Source organism: Toxotes jaculatrix, chromosome 10 (assembly GCF_017976425.1).
Source record: "Toxotes jaculatrix isolate fToxJac2 chromosome 10, fToxJac2.pri, whole genome shotgun sequence".
Classification (NCBI taxonomy): domain Eukaryota; kingdom Metazoa; phylum Chordata; class Actinopteri; family Toxotidae; genus Toxotes; species Toxotes jaculatrix.
In genome coordinates, this window is record NC_054403.1 from 15,120,414 (window position 1) to 15,140,421 (window position 20,008).

At 43.3% G+C, this 20,008-nt stretch overlaps 2 protein-coding genes across 10 annotated transcripts in view; both read left to right on the forward strand.

Moving 5' to 3' along the window:
• LOC121188170 (protocadherin gamma-A4-like) overlaps positions 1-20,008 on the forward strand; it is a 205,088-nt gene that overhangs the window by 137,849 nt on the left and 47,231 nt on the right. The window contains exon 1 of one of the 9 annotated variants that reach the window (XM_041047782.1): positions 473-2,866. The exons of 6 other annotated variants lie outside the window; for them this stretch is intronic. In XM_041047782.1, the coding sequence (XP_040903716.1) occupies positions 485-2,866 (2,382 nt within the window). In that variant the 5' untranslated portion in view covers positions 473-484. Of the gene's footprint in view, positions 1-472; positions 2,867-3,492; positions 5,893-9,633; positions 12,046-20,008 lie in introns of those variants that run through there. 2 more of the 9 variants (XM_041047780.1, XM_041047775.1) reach the window with 2 other exon arrangements.
• On the forward strand, positions 12,552-14,942 carry LOC121188890 (protocadherin gamma-A11-like). Its single transcript, XM_041048837.1, has one exon. The coding sequence runs from the start codon at positions 12,552-12,554 to the stop codon at positions 14,940-14,942; it is 2,391 nt and encodes a 796-aa protein (XP_040904771.1).

A 20,008-nucleotide genomic window follows, 5' to 3' on the forward strand; every position in this document is an offset into this window, starting at 1 on the left:
TCTTCTTTACCTCAAAGTCTTTCTCTTTCCTTCACATTTTAGGTTAAATATTAATTTTGGGCAAATATCATGCTATTTGGCATAATTTTGCCAGTGCATTTAAACAGTAGCACTATTGTGTGTTTTTTGGTCGTTCATTCAGCGACTACACAGGTAGCAACAAAGGTAACAGTATTTCTTATTAATCTCGTGTAGTTTCGTGTTGTGAACTCAGTGGGCCGCTGTTGACTAGCGTCTTGGCGTTTAAAACCATGCTTATACTAGGACACCCCCTTGTCCTCTCACAAGGGAGAAAGACTCAGAAGCATAAGCGCACAGTCGACGGTGGATGAACAAACATGCATGGAATATCAAACTGGAATAATTTTATCGTCGGTTGATGATTAAACTGACACTTTGGAGGATTTGATTTGCATCAGTAACGCTGGTATAAAAAGGGAGGAGAGCACGTTAGTTTGATTCGACGGAGGTGTCTGACAGAACAATGAGACGGCAAGTACTGTTGTTTTTCTCGGTCCTCTGTCTCAGCGCAGTGCTCGGCCAGGTCAGCTACTCTATTCCCGAGGAAATGGCCAAAGGTTCCTTGGTCGGTAACATAGCTCAGGATTTAGGTTTGGATGTTAAACGACTGCAAGCGCGTAGAGCTCGTATTCACACGGGAGATAGTGCAGAACATATTCAGCTTAACAAGGAAAAAGGACTACTGATCATCAAAGAGAGAATAGACCGCGAGGCTCTCTGTGGCCAGACAACGCCTTGCGCGTTGCATTTTCAGATTGCTTTAGAAAGCCCAATAGAAATATTCCCGATTACTGTCGAAATCACAGATATCAATGACAACGCTCCTTCATTCCAAAAAGACGAGAAAAACATTGAAATCAGCGAGTCTGCAGTCATCGGCTCTAAATTCATGCTGGAGAAAGCATTAGACCCAGATATCGGGCTGAATGGTCTTCAGAGCTACACACTGAAGCCCAGTGACAATTTCATGCTTAAATTACACAGCCAATCTGATGGTGTTAAAAAGGTGGAAATGATTTTACAGAAACCTCTGGACAGAGAGAAACAGGAGTTTGCATCATTATTGTTGACGGCTGTAGATGGAGGGGAGCCGCAAAGGTCTGGGACTATGCAGATTCATATTACTGTGCTAGACGCTAATGACAACGCTCCTGTTTTTACGCAAACCGTATACAAAGCAAGTGTCAAAGAAGATTCCCCGAAGGGAACAATCATTACCAAAGTCAGTGCTACCGATGCAGACAAAGGCTCGAATGGAGAGATTAGTTACATAATAAGTAATAGTATGATTGGCACTTCAAATTTATTCCACATCAACGAAGACGGTCACCTTATTTTAAACGGGCCTATTGACTTTGAAAAAGCCAGAAATTATGAAATTGATATAGAAGCAGTAGATCGAGGAGGCCTATCTGATTCTAGCAAAGTGATCATCGATGTAGGCGACATTAATGATAACAGTCCCGTTATAAATATGATCTCATCATCAAATTCTGTTGGAGAAGATTCCCCTTCCAATACGGTGGTAGCAGTAATGAGTGTAAATGATCCTGATTCCGAAGAAAATGGCAAGGTTCGGTGTGTGATCAACAAATATATACCATTTACAATTACATCCACATCCAGTAATATCTATAGCATTGTCACAGACAGTGATTTAGACAGAGAGAGAGCCTCTGAGTACAATATAACAGTGGCCTGCTCTGATGAGGGAGTGCCCTCCCTCTCCAGCAGCGTCACTCTCACCTTACAGATCTCTGACGTCAATGACAACGCGCCTGTCTTTGAGAGGAGCTCATATGAGGCCTACATTGTAGAAAACAACACACCAGGCCTCTCTATATTCACAGTGAAAGCCACAGACGCTGACTGGAACCAGAATGCCCGTGTTTCTTACATACTGGAGGAGTCCTCTGTCAACGGAGTGCCAGTCTCCTCCTATGTGTCCGTTAGTGCTGATAGTGGAATCATCCATGCAGTGCGCTCTTTTGACTACGAGCAGATCAAAGATTTCCACTTCCGCGTCAAAGCTCAGGATGGAGGCTCTCCTCCACTCAGTAGCAATGTGACAGTGAAAATACTGATGCAGGACCAGAACGACAACCCTCCTCAGGTTCTGTACCCAGTCCAGACTGGTGGCTCTGTAGTGGCTGAGATGGTGCCTCGTTCAGCAGATGTTGGCTATCTGGTGACTAAAGTGGTGGCTGTTGATGTGGACTCTGGACAGAATGCCTGGCTGTCCTATAAACTGCAGAAAGCCACAGACAGGGCGCTGTTTGAAGTGGGCTTACAGAATGGAGAAATCAGAACTATCCGCCAAGTCAGTGATAAAGATGCAGTCAAACAGAGACTGACTGTTATAGTGGAGGACAACGGGCAGCCCTCTCGTTCAGCTACAGTCATGGTCAACGTGGCGGTGGCGGACAGCTTCCCTGAAGTGCTGTCGGAGTTCACTGACTTTCCACATGACAAGGAGTACAATGACAACCTGACTTTTTACTTAGTGCTGGCTCTGGCTGTAGTTTCCTTCCTCTTCATCACGTGTTTAGTTGTTATTATATCAGTCAGAATCTACAGATGGAGACAGTCTCGCATCCTGTATCACTCCAATCTGCCTGTGATTCCATATTATCCACCACGTTACTCAGACACTTTGGGGACAGGGACTCTCCAGCACGTGTACAACTACGAAGTGTGCAGGACGACTGACTCCAGAAAGAGTGACTGTAAGTTCGGCAGAGCTGGTAGTCAGAACGTGCTGATAATGGATCCCAGTTCTACAGGGACGATGCAGCGGATGCAGAGTGAGAAGAGCATCCTGGATGAACCAGACTCTCCTCTAGAGGTCAGAAAGGTTTTCCATCACGCATTCCCTTATTGCTTGTCATTGCCAAACACTTTATCCAAACGCTGTATTTGGATAAATTCGTTTGGTTCTTCTTTTTCAGCACCTTGGAGAGCAACATGGGACATTCATGCATTCGTGTTTTTCAATGTAACAGAATATCGTCAGTGTTCATCCACCTTCTTTGAATATCTTTCTATTCTTTTGAAAGAGTTTACTACATATAAATCTTGTACTCTAAACAAAATACTGATAACTACGACTTCATAGAACAACAATTTAATCTCAGCCTTTATAATTTTTTTTCTCAGCTTTTCCACTTCTCCTGTCTCTCAATATATTTATTTCTGCAGTTTTGTCTTCTGAACTCAGTGGGCCGCTGTTGCCCAGCCCGTTGCAGTTGTAGAATATTTACAGCAGTGCCGCCTCTTCATTTCGATGTCGTAGAGAAAAAGGGCAGGCGCAGACCGCATTGTCTTCTGTGGAGTGGCCGACATACACGACGAGACATAACTGTCTTTATATTTCTCTTGATTTGAGTACTTGTTTTTACCAGATATTTTTTGGTTTAAAGCCTTTCCCATCTTTCTGACGGATTTTACGAGGTTTGCTGTTTTTCCTTGCCGACATCATTTCAAACAATGAGACGGCAAGTACTGTTGTTCATTACAATTCTGTCTATCGGTTCAGTCTTCGGACAGGTCAGCTACTCTATTCCGGAAGAAATGGCGAAGGGCTCTTTGGTCGGTAATATAGCTCAGGATTTAGGTTTAGACGTTAAAAGACTGAAGTTGGGTAACGCTCATGTTTATTCTGGTGATAGCAGAGAATACATCGAGCTGAACAGCGAAAGAGGAGTCCTCCTTATCAAAGAGAGAATAGACAGAGAGGCGTTGTGCGGCGATACGACGCCGTGCGCTGTGCATTTTCAGATTGTGTTAGAGAATCCTATGGAATTTTACAGTGTAACAGTTGAAATCACAGATATTAACGATAATGCGCCAACGTTTGAAAAAAACGAAATTAAATTCATAATTAGCGAATCTGCTGTTGTTGGGGCAAAATTCGATTTAGAAAGAGCGATGGATTTGGATGTAGGTACAAACAGTCTTCAAAGTTATTTACTCAAACCGAGTGATAATTTTTTACTTAAACTGCACAGTCAAGCGGATGGTACAAAGAATGTTGAAATGGTCTTACAAAAACCCCTGGACAGAGAGAAAGATGAGTTGATTTCCTTGGTGTTAACGGCTGTAGACGGAGGAGAGCCACAGATGTCTGGCACAATGCAGATTCTCATCACTGTGTTAGACGCCAATGACAATGCTCCCGTTTTTACACAGGCGATATACAAAGGTACGGTGGCCGAAAATGCTGCAAAAGGCACGATTGTGACGACTGTCAGCGCGTCTGATGCCGATCGTGGTTTGAATGGTAAAATCAATTATTCAATCACAAACACTTTGGATGACGTCAGACATACGTTTGAAGTAAATGAGGACAGCGGTGAAGTTAGATTGATTGGACGTTTGGATTATGAAAAGAAAAGACATTTTCAGATCAATGTACGCGCAAGGGACAACGGTGGGCTGTCAGATTCCTGTAAAGTAATTGTCGATGTAGTTGATATAAATGACAATGAGCCAACGATTAAAATCATGTCTAAATCAACTGTTATATCAGAGAGTGCGAACCCCAACACAGTCGTCACAATGATTAACATCCAGGATCCAGATTCGGGTGAAAACGGTAAAGTTCAGTGTTTGATTAATGATAATATTCCATTCTTACTTAAATCGACATCTAATAATTTCTATAGCTTAGTGACAGACAGTGATTTAGACAGAGAGCGAGCCTCTGGGTATAATATAACAGTGACCTGCTCTGATGAGGGAGTGCCCTCCCTCTCCAGCAGCGTCACTCTCACCTTACAGATCTCTGATGTCAATGACAACGCGCCTGTCTTTGAGAGGAGCTCATATGAGGCCTACATTGTAGAAAACAACACACCAGGCCTCTCTATATTCACAGTGAAAGCCACAGACGCTGACTGGAACCAGAATGCCCGTGTTTCTTACATACTGGAGGAGTCCTCTGTCAACGGAGTGCCAGTCTCCTCCTATGTGTCCGTTAGTGCTGATAGTGGAGTCATCCATGCAGTGCGCTCTTTTGACTACGAGCAGATCAAAGATTTCCACTTCCGCGTCAAAGCACAGGATGGAGGCTCTCCTCCACTCAGTAGCAATGTGACAGTGAAAATACTGATCCAGGACCAGAACGACAACCCTCCTCAGGTTCTGTACCCAGTCCAGACTGGTGGATCTGTAGTGGCTGAGATGGTGCCTCGTTCAGCAGATGTGGGCTATCTGGTGACTAAAGTGGTGGCTGTTGATGTGGACTCTGGACAGAATGCCTGGCTGTCCTATAAACTGCAGAAAGCCACAGACAGGGCGCTGTTTGAAGTGGGCTTACAGAATGGAGAAATCAGAACTATCCGCCAAGTCAGTGATAAAGATGCAGTCAAACAGAGACTGACTGTTATAGTGGAGGACAACGGGCAGCCCTCTCGTTCAGCTACAGTCATTGTCAACGTGGCGGTGGCGGATAGCTTCCCTGAAGTGCTGTCGGAGTTCACTGACTTTCCACACGACAAGGAGTACAATGACAACCTGACTTTTTACTTAGTGCTGGCTCTGGCTGTAGTTTCCTTCCTCTTCATCACCTGTTTAGTTGTTATTATATCAGTCAAAATCTACAGATGGAGACAGTCTCGCATCCTGTATCACTCCAATCTGCCTGTGATTCCATATTATCCACCACGTTACTCAGACACTTTGGGGACAGGGACTCTCCAACACGTGTACAATTACGAGGTGTGCAGGACGACTGACTCCAGAAAGAGTGACTGTAAGTTCGGCAGAGCTGGTAGTCAGAACGTGCTGATAATGGATCCCAGTTCTACAGGGACGATGCAGCGGATACAGAGTGAGAAGAGCATCCTGGATGAACCAGACTCTCCTCTAGAGGTTGGTTTTGTGGTTCATTTCAGCTTTAAATTGTTTGCATATGTGTGGCCTATGTAACATATGAAGTTATAATATCGCCGTTAAGAATAAATCTGCCATTAGCACCATGGACAGAGACAGTGTTTGAGACTTGAAGCAGACTCTTCTTTATAGAGATCTAAATTAGCATTTGTTGTAATAAAAATTGTCTTTTTGGTGTCCACATTTTACAGTATAGTAAAAATGTAAATCGTTTTGTACTGACAACATCTTCCTCTCGTTTTCATTTTCTCTAGTTTTAGGGGGAAACAAACTATGTGTAATACCAGGTGTTGCAGTTTTAACTTCACTCACCCTCGCAAAAACAGTCTCCTTCCTCGCTTTCTACTCTGCAATGTAAACTTGTTTTTTCTTTCTTTTTTTTCTTTTCTTTGTGTTAACAGCCTTTCAGACATTTTAACTCTAACAATTACCAGTCACACTGATGGTATGAGCAGCTCTCCTGTAATTTTGACTTTCAACTCAGAGCGACGCTGTTGACCAGTACGTATCAGTTTTACAGCAGCTATGTAGTGGTACCTCCCATCATCTCCGTGTATTTGAGCTAGAAGCGAGACGGGAAGATACAATGAAGCACACACGCGGATGTTCCGACAGAACTCAAACACAGAGTTATTGGATGGCTATTTCTTTCTTCTCGTTGGGGATTTTTTAGGACCCTGTTTTGGTGACGGATTTATGATAGACAAACGTGAAAAGTAACTGAAAGGTTTACATAAGGATTTCCTGCAAAGACGATGGTGGGCATAACAATGAAACGGCAAGTACTGTTGTTTATCTCGGTCCTCTGCTTCAGCACAGCGCTCGGACAAGTCAGCTACTCCATTCCCGAGGAAATGCCTAAAGGCTCCTTTGTTGGTAACATTGCCCAGGATTTAGGTTTAGATGTCAAAAGACTACTATCCGGAAAGGCTCGCGTTTTTACACGAGATAGCACAGAATACGTCGAGCTAAACAGAGAAAGGGGAATTCTCCTAATCAAGGAGAGAATAGACAGAGAGGCGCTCTGTGGGCAGACGACGCCCTGCGCTTTGCATTTTCAGATTTTATTGGAAAATCCGATGGAATTCTACAGTATCACTGTTGAAATCACCGATATAAATGATAACCCTCCGACCTTCATCACGAGCGACGTTCAATTTAATATCAGCGAGTCTGCTCTTAGTGGCACTACATTCAATTTAGATAGGGCGACGGATCTTGACGTGGGCGAGAATGGTTTAAAAACCTATATCTTGAAACCAACTGATATATTTTCTCTTAAAATGCATAATCAAGGAGATGGTAGTAAAAATGTCGAGATGGTTTTGAATGCACCACTGGACAGGGAGAAAAATGACCACCTGTCTTTAGTTTTGATGGCGGTGGACGGTGGCGAACCGCAGATGTCAGGAACAATGCAGATTCACATCACCGTTTTAGACGCTAATGACAATGCCCCTGTTTTCAAACAGTCTGTATATAAAGCGTCTATTAAGGAAAATGCATCAGTGGGAACAGTTGTATTGACAGTCACTGCAACAGACGCAGATCATGGATCTAATAGTAGAATAACGTATTCAATCTCAAGTACGCTAGATCATGCACGTGGGATGTTTGAAATAAATAAGCGAAGTGGCGAGATCACCTTGAATGGAAAAGCTGACTATGAGAAGGCAAGAAATTTTGAAGTTCATATTCGCGCTAGTGATGATGGAGGGCTAACTGGCTCGTGCAAACTGATAGTTGATGTATTAGATGTGAATGATAACCGCCCTGATATTCATATTATGTCGAAATCAAATGTGATATCGGAAGACGCAAAACCTAACACAGTTGTGACAATGATAAATGTGGAAGATGCAGACTCCGCTGAAAATGGAAAAGTACACTGCGTCATTAATGAAAATACCAATTTCATGTTAAAGTCAACATCAGATAAATTCTATAGCCTCGTGACAGACAGTGAATTAGACAGAGAGAGAGCCTCTGAGTACAATATAACAGTGACCTGCTCTGATGAGGGAGTGCCCTCCCTCTCCAGCAGCGTCACTCTCACCTTACAGATCTCTGACGTCAATGACAACGCGCCTGTCTTTGAGAGGAGCTCATATGAGGCCTACATTGTAGAAAACAACACACCAGGCCTCTCTATATTCACAGTGAAAGCCACAGACGCTGACTGGAACCAGAATGCCCGTATTTCTTACATACTGGAGGAGTCCTCTGTCAACGGAGTGCCAGTCTCCTCCTATGTGTCCGTTAGTGCTGATAGCGGAGTCATCCATGCAGTGCGCTCTTTTGACTACGAGCAGATCAAAGATTTCCACTTCCGCGTCAAAGCTCAGGATGGAGGCTCTCCTCCACTCAGTAGCAATGTGAGTATGAAAATACTGATCCAGGACCAGAACGACAACCCTCCTCAGGTTCTGTACCCAGTCCAGACTGGTGGCTCTATGGTGGCTGAGATGGTGCCTCGTTCAGCAGATGTGGGCTATCTGGTGACTAAAGTGGTGGCTGTTGATGTGGACTCTGGACAGAATGCCTGGCTGTCCTATAAACTGCAGAAAGCCACAGACAGGGCGCTGTTTGAAGTGGGCTTACAGAATGGAGAAATCAGAACTATCCGCCAAGTCAGTGATAAAGATGCAGTCAAACAGAGACTGACTGTTATAGTGGAGGACAACGGGCAGCCCTCTCGTTCAGCTACAGTCATTGTCAACGTGGCGGTGGCGGACAGCTTCCCTGAAGTGCTGTCGGAGTTCACTGACTTTCCACACGACAAGGAGTACAATGACAACCTGACTTTTTACTTAGTGCTGGCTCTGGCTGTAGTTTCCTTCCTCTTCATCACCTGTTTAGTTGTTATTATATCAGTCAAAATCTACAGATGGAGACAGTCTCGCATCCTGTATCACTCCAATCTGCCTGTGATTCCATATTATCCACCACGTTACTCAGACACTTTGGGGACAGGGACTCTCCAACACGTGTACAATTACGAGGTGTGCAGGACGACTGACTCCAGAAAGAGTGACTGTAAGTTCGGCAGAGCTGGTAGTCAGAACGTGCTGATAATGGATCCCAGTTCTACAGGGACGATGCAGCGGATTCAGAGTGAGAAGAGCATCCTGGATGAACCAGACTCTCCTCTAGAGGTTAGAATTTGCTAGGTATTTTTTCCTACGTTGAAGTCACGCTTTCAAATTACTTTCCTCTAATTTTCAGCACCTTGGAGAGTTACACGATTCCATATTCAAACCCACGTCTTTTTTCCGGTTACATGTGTTTTGCCTTTTTTTATTTGGCTGCTGTATTTTTACCCCATGTAATTTACATCTAACATTTACATCTCCCGTTCTCAATGCAGGTGCCAGTTTATTTCCCATTTAACTGTAGTTTCAAACTGAATTGCCAACTCACAGAAGTGTTTCTGTTTTTATTCTTAACCGAAGCATGTCAAGTTATTTATGCACATTTCAGCTGCAATTTGACTTTATGAACTCAGAGCGCCGCTGTTGGCCAGTTTGTATCAGATTTACCGCAGACTCTTTGTACCTCCCATCATGTCTTTATTTTAGAGAGAGAAAGAGGCAGAGGCAACGCGCACTGTCTGGAATTTACCGGAGATACAGGACGTCGAATCCTTTTTCATGTCGGAAATATACTTTCAAAACCTTGTTGAATTTTAAGTTGGGGAAGGCAAATGTCCGCAGGACGTTTATGGCTGGAATAACGTCGGACAGAACAATGAGAGGGCAAGTACTGCTTTTTTTGTCGGTCCTCTCTCTCAGCTCAGTGCTGGGACAGGTCAGCTATTCCATTCCCGAGGAAATGCCAAAAGGTTCTCTAGTCGGAAACATGGCAAAGGACTTTGGCTTAGATGTTAAAAGACTTAAATCGGGCAAAGCTCGCATATTTACTCGAGACAGTGACGAATATATCGAGCTGAATAACGACAGAGGGGTCCTCCTCATCAAAAACAGAATAGACAGAGAGGCGCTCTGTGGACAAACGACGCCCTGCGCTTTACATTTTCAGATCATATTAGAGAATCCGATGGAATTTTACGGTGTAACTATTGAAATCACAGATGTTAATGATAATCCTCCATCCTTCGAAAAGAACGACGTCAGATTTAAAATCAGTGAGTCCGCTGTTAGTGGGGCTAAATTCATATTAGATCGCGCAGTTGATCCTGATGTGGGCTCGAATGGGCTGCAAACGTACAAGCTTGAACCTACAGACAATTTTGTTGTGAAATTACACGATCAAGCAGATGGAACAAAAAACGTCGAAATGGTCTTAGAGAAACCTCTGGACAGAGAAAAGCATGAACACCTGTCTTTAGTTCTGACGGCGGTGGATGGAGGAGATCCGCAGATGACAGGAACAATGCAGATTCTAATCACTGTTTTAGACGTGAACGACAATGCTCCGGTTTTCACACAGCCCATTTATAAAGCCTCTATAAAAGAAAATGCACCAGTAGGAACAGTAGTAGTGACAGTTACTGCTACAGATGCAGATCACGGAGCTAATAGTCGAATAACGTATTCAATTTCAAGTATGTTGGATCAGGCCCGTGGATTATTTGAAGTAAACGGTGAAAGTGGTGAAATTCGGCTGAAAGGAAATGTTGACTATGAAAAAGCTCGAACATTTCAGATAAACGTTCGTGCAAGTGATGATGGAGGACTAGTTGACTCCTGTAAAGTGATGGTCGACGTTACTGACATAAATGACAATAAGCCCGATATCCATATAATGTCTAAATCGAATGTGATATCAGAAGATGCCAAACCCGGTACTGTTGTGACAATGATAAATATTGAGGACGTAGACTCGGGTGAAAATGGAAAGGTACAGTGCAGTATAAATAATAATGTTCCTTTTGTGATGAAGTCAACAACCAATAATTTCTATAGCTTAGTGACAGACAGTGAATTAGATAGAGAGAGAGACTGTGGGTACAATATAACAGTGACCTGCTCTGATGAGGGAGTGCCCTCCCTCTCCAGCAGCGTCACTCTCACCTTACAGATCTCTGACGTCAATGACAACGCGCCTGTCTTTGAGAGGAGCTCATATGAGGCCTACATTGTAGAAAACAACACACCAGGCCTCTCTATATTCACAGTGAAAGCCACAGACGCTGACTGGAACCAGAATGCCCGTGTTTCTTACATACTGGAGGAGTCCTCTGTCAACGGAGTGCCAGTCTCCTCCTATGTGTCCGTTAGTGCTGATAGTGGAGTCATCCATGCAGTGCGCTCTTTTGACTACGAGCAGATCAAAGATTTCCACTTCCGCGTCAAAGCGCAGGATGGAGGCTCTCCTCCACTCAGTAGCAACGTGACAGTGAAAATACTGATCCAGGACCAGAACGACAACCCTCCTCAGGTTCTGTACCCAGTCCAGACTGGTGGCTCTGTGGTGGCTGAGATGGTGCCTCGTTCAGCAGATGTGGGCTATCTGGTGACTAAAGTGGTGGCTGTTGATGTGGACTCTGGACAGAATGCCTGGCTGTCCTATAAACTGCAGAAAGCCACAGACAGGGCGCTGTTTGAAGTGGGCTTACAGAATGGAGAAATCAGAACTGTCCGCCAAGTCAGTGATAAAGATGCAGTCAAACAGAGACTGACTGTTATAGTGGAGGACAACGGGCAGCCGTCTCGTTCAGCTACAGTCATTGTCAACGTGGCGGTGGCGGACAGCTTCCCTGAAGTGCTGTCAGAGTTCACTGACTTTCCACACGACAAGGAGTACAATGACAACCTGACTTTTTACTTAGTGCTGGCTCTGGCTGTAGTTTCCTTCCTCTTCATCACCTGTTTAGTTGTTATTATATCAGTCAAAATCTACAGATGGAGACAGTCTCGCATCCTGTATCACTCCAATCTGCCTGTGATTCCATATTATCCACCACGTTACTCAGACACTTTGGGGACAGGGACTCTCCAACACGTGTACAATTACGAGGTGTGCAGGACGACTGACTCCAGAAAGAGTGACTGTAAGTTCGGCAGAGCTGGTAGTCAGAACGTGCTGATAATGGATCCCAGTTCTACAGGGACGATGCAGCGGATTCAGAATGAGAAGAGCATCCTGGATGAACCAGACTCTCCTCTAGAGGTTAGAATTTATAGGTGTAAACCACAATCTCTTCTTTTATAACCTTTAGTACCATGGACAGAGACAAACCACAAATCTATCAGTCTATCAATCTATCTGTCTGTCTGTCTGTCTCTGTCTGTCTGTCTGTCTGTCTGTCTGTCTGTCTGTCTGTCTGTCTGTCTGTCTGTCTGTCTTCCTGCCTGTCTGCCTGCCTATCTGTCTGACTTTTCAGTGAGAGACAACACACTGAACCCTGGTTCATAAATACATTTCTGCAGTATCCTTTTACGTCTCTAAGTGCCGCTGTTGATTAGTGTGAGGATAACAAAACCCCTCTGTAAAACTACGTCCTCCCTTCTCTGTCTGCGTTTTCGAGCTCTATTTCGATTGGAAGTGGCTGTACAAAGACACCTCACGAATAAGCTCACAACATATTTCTGACACGGTGGTGTTTTGTTTATCCACTTGGATTTTGCGGGGCTTTTTATTTCATGATGGATGAACTTTTTACATTTTCGTGGAAGATGTTGTTTCTCGTCATTTGTGTCGCAGAAATGGCTCTCGGTCAGGTCCGTTATTCTATACCTGAGGAAATGGCGACGGGCTCTCTTGTCGGGAATATCATTCAGGACTTGGGCTTGGATATTAAACGGCTGAAATCTGGGCGGGCTAGGATATTTACCGAGGACGGCAGTGAGTACATCGGTCTTAATTTGGATAAAGGGACTCTTATCGTTAACAAGAGAATAGATAGAGAGGAGCGGTGCGGACTCGTGTCTCCTTGCTCTCTGCATTTTCAAATAATACTCGACAATCCTATGGAGCTACACCGCATCGATGTGGAAATTCTTGATATCAATGATAATGCTCCAGTTTTTCCCAAGAGGGAAATGAATTTTGAAATTAGTGAATTAGCTGTAAAGGGAGCACGGTTTTCTCTGGACAGCGCCAGAGACCCAGACGTTGGGTTGAATACTCTCCAGACGTATAAACTTAGCCCTACAGACCATTTCAAATTAAATATGCTATCTCGACCCGACGGAACTAAATATGCTGAAATGGTCCTCCAGACCATGTTAGACAGAGAAAATCTAGAAGAGCATAAACTAACACTAACAGCATATGATGGCGGCGATCCCCCTAAATCAGGGTCTGTCAAAATTAACGTTATTGTAATGGATGCAAATGACAATGCACCTGTGTTCAGTCAGTCTCTTTACAGAGTGACAGTCCCTGAAAACGCGTCAAGGGGTACTGTCATTTTAAAGGTTAGTGCCACGGATGCTGATAAGGGAACAAACGGAGAGCTATTGTATTCGTTCTCTCAAAATAGTGATATTACATCATCTGTTTTTAATATGGATCCCCATACCGGGGAAATGACCGTGAGAGGTGAGTTAAATTACGAAAAAGTCAAACAGTATGAAATTGATGTAGAGGCTACAGACAAAGGGGGACTGAGAGACACGAGCAAGGTGCTGATTGAAGTGACCGACGTAAATGACAATGCCCCTGTCATAAGTATAATTTCTCTTTCTAATCCCATACCAGAGGATTCGGCTCCAGACACTGTTATAGCTATGCTCAATATCAAAGACTTGGACTCAGGTAAAAATGGCCAGGTGAAATGTTTTATTAGCCCAGATTTACCTTTCAAAATCAAGTCAACGTCGACCAATTTCTATAGTTTGGTATCCGATGATGTTTTGGACCGTGAAACAGTTCCGGAATATAATATAACAATAACAGCAATGGACGAGGGTTCTCCTCCTTATTCAACAAACAAAACGATTAGTTTGAAAATATCAGACGTAAACGACCACGCCCCAATGTTCCCACAACCATTTTTCAACGCTTATATCACTGAAAATAATTCACCTGGCATGTCACTCCTCTCTGTCAAAGCCAGTGACCAAGACTCTGGGAACAATGCGCGTATTTCCTATTTCCTTGAAGATAGCCAGCTGAATGGGATTTCAGCTTCGGCTTATTTTACAGTGAATGCAGAGAGTGGAGAGATACTTGCTGTGCGTTCCTTCGACTATGAGCAAACAAAAGAGTTCCATATTCGCGTCAAAGCGCAGGATGGAGGCTCTCCTCCTCTCAGTAGCAATGTGACAGTGAAAATACTGATCCAGGACCAGAACGATAACCCTCCTCAGGTTCTGTACCCAGTCCAGACTGGTGGCTCTGTGGTGGCTGAGATGGTGCCTCGTTCAGCAGATGTGGGCTATCTGGTGACTAAAGTGGTGGCTGTTGATGTGGACTCTGGACAGAATGCCTGGCTGTCCTATAAACTGCAGAAAGCCACAGACAGGGCGCTGTTTGAAGTGGGCTTACAGAATGGAGAAATCAGAACTATCCGCCAAGTCAGTGATAAAGATGCAGTCAAACAGAGACTGACTGTTATAGTGGAGGACAACGGGCAGCCCTCTCGTTCAGCTACAGTCATTGTCAACGTGGCGGTGGCGGACAGCTTCCCTGAAGTGCTGTCGGAGTTCACCGACTTTCCACACGACAAGGAGTACAATGACAACCTGACTTTTTACTTAGTGCTGGCTCTGGCTGTAGTTTCCTTCCTCTTCATCATCTGTTTAGTTGTTATTATATCAGTCAAAATCTACAGATGGAGACGCGAGCGCCTGTTTTACAAATCCAGTGGGAATCTTCCTGTCATTCCGTATTACCCGCCCCTTTATGCAGACGTAGGAGGTACCGGTACGTTGAAGCAGGCGTTCAGTTACGAGGTGTACGGAACAACTGACTCCCGGAAGAGTGATATGAAGTGCTCTGAACCCTTCAGTCAGAGCACTCTGGTTGTTGACCATAGTGCAACTAGGACAGTGCCAAGACATCAAAGAGAGTCAGAGAATATACTCACGGAGGTGAGATCAGCCCATTCCTTGCTTTCTTAAAACCCTTCAACTCATGTGTGTTTTCTTTATCATTGCATCTGTTCAGTTTATCCAGGGCTCACTCATCATTTGGACAGGTGTGGTACTGTACCTATCAAACCTACCAGAAGTACACGCTGAATGGTTTTCTTAGTTTCAGACTATTCTTATTGTGCCAAAATTGGGAAACTGGGAATGTCATATGTTTAGATAAGCACCAGTGATGGACTTTTTACTGAGCCCCCTTTTTATGCCATTTAGTCCCCACATAGCCCAAAAAGATACTCAGTAAAACAGGGAATATCACTACAATATTAAATGAATCTGGCTCTCCCATTTTTTGCAGCTTGTTCAGTATTCAATATGCATCAATTCACTTCCAGGTATTTACAGTGCTTTATGCAGAGGTTATACCTGTGTCTTCCTGTGTGGCTTCTTGTTATTTTTGCTTTATGACACTATATCTCCTTGCTCTTTGATATCCATACTGATTCCTTTATCATATATACCTGAGCTGACAATTATATGCCTGATGTTATGTGCAGATAAACCAAGTAAAAATATGTTTAGTTTCCCATGTTCAGATCCCTTTCCATTTTGACAGACTGAATTGTAATGTGCTGTATGCTCTCTCAGAGAGCGTCATGTGATAACCAGCAAAGGTGTGAGAGAACAATACAAAAGCTACGGTGAAAACATTCTGAGCCTCATCCCCTCTAAAGCTTTACTACAGATTCCTCTCTCACAGAAATACACAACCACGCAATGCACTACTTTTTCAGTGACCTAGTTCCCTTCATAACACCATGCAGCCATAGGCACAGAGCTGCACACACAGAGAAAAGGAGCAGGGATAGACACAGTAAAACTATAACAAATTCAGTTGATGCAAATCAATGAATTAAGTGCAAAAAGTGAGACAATAATTTTGATTAAGAGATTTAGAATGTGGTAGAGGGGAAGAGGGAACTGCCACTGCTGATGCTTGGGAGATTGAGAACGAGGGAGAGAAGCAGTGTGATGGAGAAGCAGAGAGAGGCAGCGGGGGAGGGGAAGAGGCACGTGGTAACCGGCAGAGTCTCCACCATCCCTGTGCAGCACTTGTGTTAGTGATGCACGGCAGCCATTTTGATCTGCAGCCCTCTTTGTCTGTGGAAATATAAGGCTAAGGGAAGTCTTATGTGTGAAACAGGCATGTCAGGCTGCAAATACTGACAGCACTGTAAAAGACACGGACAGAGCGAGACATGTCTTGAAAGAATATAAAGGAATGGAAGACAACAAATAACCAGAGAGAGGGAGAGACATCTACATACATTATATAACAAATGACAAGGGGAAGGCAGAAATGAGGACAGAGGCTGAATGTGTTTGAACGGAAGAATTTAATGATGAAAGAAAACTGAGCAGCCAAAAACATTAGTCTAGAATGTATTGGGTCTTCACCTGTGAGGGTTTACATTACATGCTGCAAATGAAAGCTGTGCAGGGGGTATTTTACCCCCTTTCCTTGTGTGGTAAATATGACAGTGTGGTCGACAAATAACCTTCTCATTATAACGATGCCTGTGGTGAGGGAAATAAACCCATGTGTGTTAAATATCTTTCTTGTTTCAAAGTTGGTGGAAATAACTTTTGTCTTTATATTAATGACACATGAAGCTTCACTGAAACATCTTGATGCATGAGTGCTGACTTAATGCTTGTATGATGTGGCTGGGGGTTGTCTGTCTGCAGTTATGTATGCTGAGCTTTGTCCAGTTTCCAGTTTAAATCAACTCGTGGGCCTTGTTTGTTCTCTCTGGGTGGTGTGTGTGTTTTAGCAGTAAAGTCTGCATGATGCTCCGGGCGTGTGCACGTGAAAATAGAAGCTGATGAACTACAAAGCTCAAAGTTAGGTTAAGTGCTTTAACCCCTATATCCGCTGGAAGCAGTCTGTCATAATTATCAGCCAACATCTGTGTCTGCTTTACCTATTTCAACTGTGTTTAAACCCTTATGTCTCATTTTCTCCTGTTTATAGTGAACATTTTTACTGAGTACCATAAATTCTTTTGACCACAGTGTCTCCAGAGGGGTCAAAGCTCACAGAAACTCTTTGCAACCAGCTACACTTTTGTAGTGCGCGGTACCCCTTCAGCATGTTGTTGTCTTATCTTTCTGTTTGAGAAACTTTTCTTTGAGGTGCCTTAAGCCATTCTGGACCCTCTACAAAGTCCCCATCATTAGTTTGCTAAACTTCTCACTGACCACAAAACTATAATCACATGCAGAAGCTCCTGTTTCCCACAGGCCCGAGCTCTTGTTTTTAAGTGTTCTGCCTTCTTAGCCAAGCTGTCTGGTGAGCAGCTGTGTGCCCATGTGTGTGCCGGTGGGGCACGTCAACACACTGTGCACCGTGTGAGTGCTGGGTGGATGTGGTTAATGTTTGTGCTATAAAACTGCATTGTACATTGTACAGACATCTGAGATATCAGGGGCCTTTGGGTGCAGCTTCATTCCCACAGAGGGGACATACTACACTTACATACACCAAACATGATATTAACAGAAGATAATAATAATAATAATATGTACATATCTTCAGCCTGTCATACTTTATCCAGCTGATGACAGCTGGGGCCTTTTCCTCTGGGTCTGTTGTTTTGTTGCTTTATGCAAAGAGGTGCACATTTTGCATCTAAGGGTTGTTGATACTTTGCTTGGTCAAACATGTAGAGATGGCAAATTTAGTGTTTACTATGGTACTGTCATAAGAACAGTTGTAAATAGGTGTAGATAGGTAGCTGGTTATGAGGGTGTGACTGTCTCTGTGGGTTGTCGGTCAGAACACAGGTTCAAGGTACTTACTCAGGATCTAGGTACAATCCAGTGTTGTGGTGGGTTTAAGGATCCAAGCTATGAGTCTGATCTGTGGGTGTGTGTGTGTGTGTGTGTGTGTGGTTTGGTCAATCAAAGACACTCACCAGATTAAATAACAGGTGGTACATCCCCACACTGGAACTGGACTATAAGCTACAAACTTACTGACAAGCCCACACAACAGGAGTTATCTTGGCAGCTGCTGAGAAGAGTTGCTTTTCTCACTGGAAGAGGTGGTACTGGCCAACACAAACTCATCCCTTTGAAAGTAAAAGAATATGACTAAAAGTAATGTAAGCTTACTGCCTGATCACCCTTTTGTACAACTGTAGTAGCATATTTTTACTAGTTTATTATGGTACTATTTTTGAATTTTATTGTTTGTCTAAGGTGAATTAGATTGATGGCAGGACAAAAACTAATTTGCGCACAGTGGTTTGTTTTTTTTTTTTGTTTGTTTGTTTTTTTTGGGGGGGTTTTTTTTTGCTTGTTTGTTTTGGGGTTTTTTTGCCAGGAAAATGAGGAGACTGAGAAGCACACGTGTAGAATAATTTTTGGTACCTTTCTTTGCATGAAATCAGTTAAATTAGACATATCTTTGCATAAGAACAAACCAAAGATGCTGCCTTTTGATGCGTGTTGGTGTCCTAGAGGTGGAGGTGTGGAGGTCGGTGGTGGCTGACACTCTGAAAAGGATTACACTAGGGATTACCTAGAACAGTATTATATGGGGCAATGGCCAAGTTGGGTTAAGCTCACATGGACAGAGAAACATATCCACATAGGCTTCACTAAAATGTATTCTGAAATTCCTCAGATTTTGATGTCTGAGTAGGACATGATTGTATGTGTTTGATTCTCAGAAGCTGTCAAACCATATCCATCCCCCACCCTAAATACTTTTAATATGATTCAGAAGAAAGAGATAATCTTGCCCTGTAGGCAGTAAAGATGCCATGAATTGTGATTATTATGATGTTGAAATGTAGTTACATCATATGACCTTTGTATAATTGTCATAGATTAAATTACCTTAAATTAACGGTTATTATATTGCATCCCAAGTGAGTGATTACAATAATTCTGTAAGTATTTGTTTGGATAACTGACATTTACTTGTCACTGTTGCTGAGACTGTATCAAACTGTAGCTAAAACTGGAAGGCTACTGTTCAGCAGTCGTTCTTGGTTTCCAGCAGTCTCCCTTTTTCCTCCTGATCTCATTTTCTGCATCCCTCCCCTCCCCCTCTCCAGCTGCACCTCTGTGCTGCAGAGAGAGAAAGAGACACAGAGAGAAAAGGAGGAAGGAGCTTGCTCAGTGTAGGATATTTTGTTCTGTCTATAAAAAGACATCAAACGTCATACAGAGAAGAAAGATCTCGTATGTACTACTTTTCATCTATTTGTCAAGCGATTCTTTAACACCCAGTGGTCTATGAACACATGCTTTATTTGAAGAACATAGTATCAGTGAACAAATATGTGTGGGTATTTGTCTAAACATCATGTCTCTTCCTTTCTTCTGTCCTCTTCTCTATCCTCCATGTTGTTTTTGTATCCCTATCTGTTTTTTTTTTCATCACCATTGCCAGCTTGCAGGAAGCAGGGTGGGATGCAAGCAAGCGAGGTGGGATGTGTTACCATAGCAACAAGCTGACTCACTGGCAGGACTGTACCATTTTCACTGAGCCACAGGGGGTCAGCAGCAGATGCAGCCTCTGATGTGTGATTGGTCCATGCATTTGTTGTTACTGGGAGGACAGGAGACACCCCTATTTTTGGCAATTAGGTGCAGGATCCTCAAATCTGGGGTGGCTGATGATGGAGAAGAGGGAGGTGGAGGGGGTGATCATGGCTGCTTGTGGTATTTGTCCTCATCAGTGCTGCCCTGTGTGTTTTGCCTTCCTCTCTTTCAGCAGATAGCCATGATGAGTTTATCAACTAATATAGGCTTAGATTTACCAATTTCTTATTGATTTTTTTGTTTCTGTCATATGAATAGAAAAAACATCTTGGTTTCCTTTATTTCCTTTGTTTCCTTGTTGCTTGTTTTCTTCCGTGACCTATTTATTTTGTATGCTTGTGTGTTTAGGAGCAACACACTGACACTCAAATGTTCAAATGTATTCATTTACATAAACACAAGGTACATTATGTAGACTTCTATTTAAACTGCAGTACACCAGTCTAATAAACAAATAAAACATAAAACATAAAAGCTGCTGC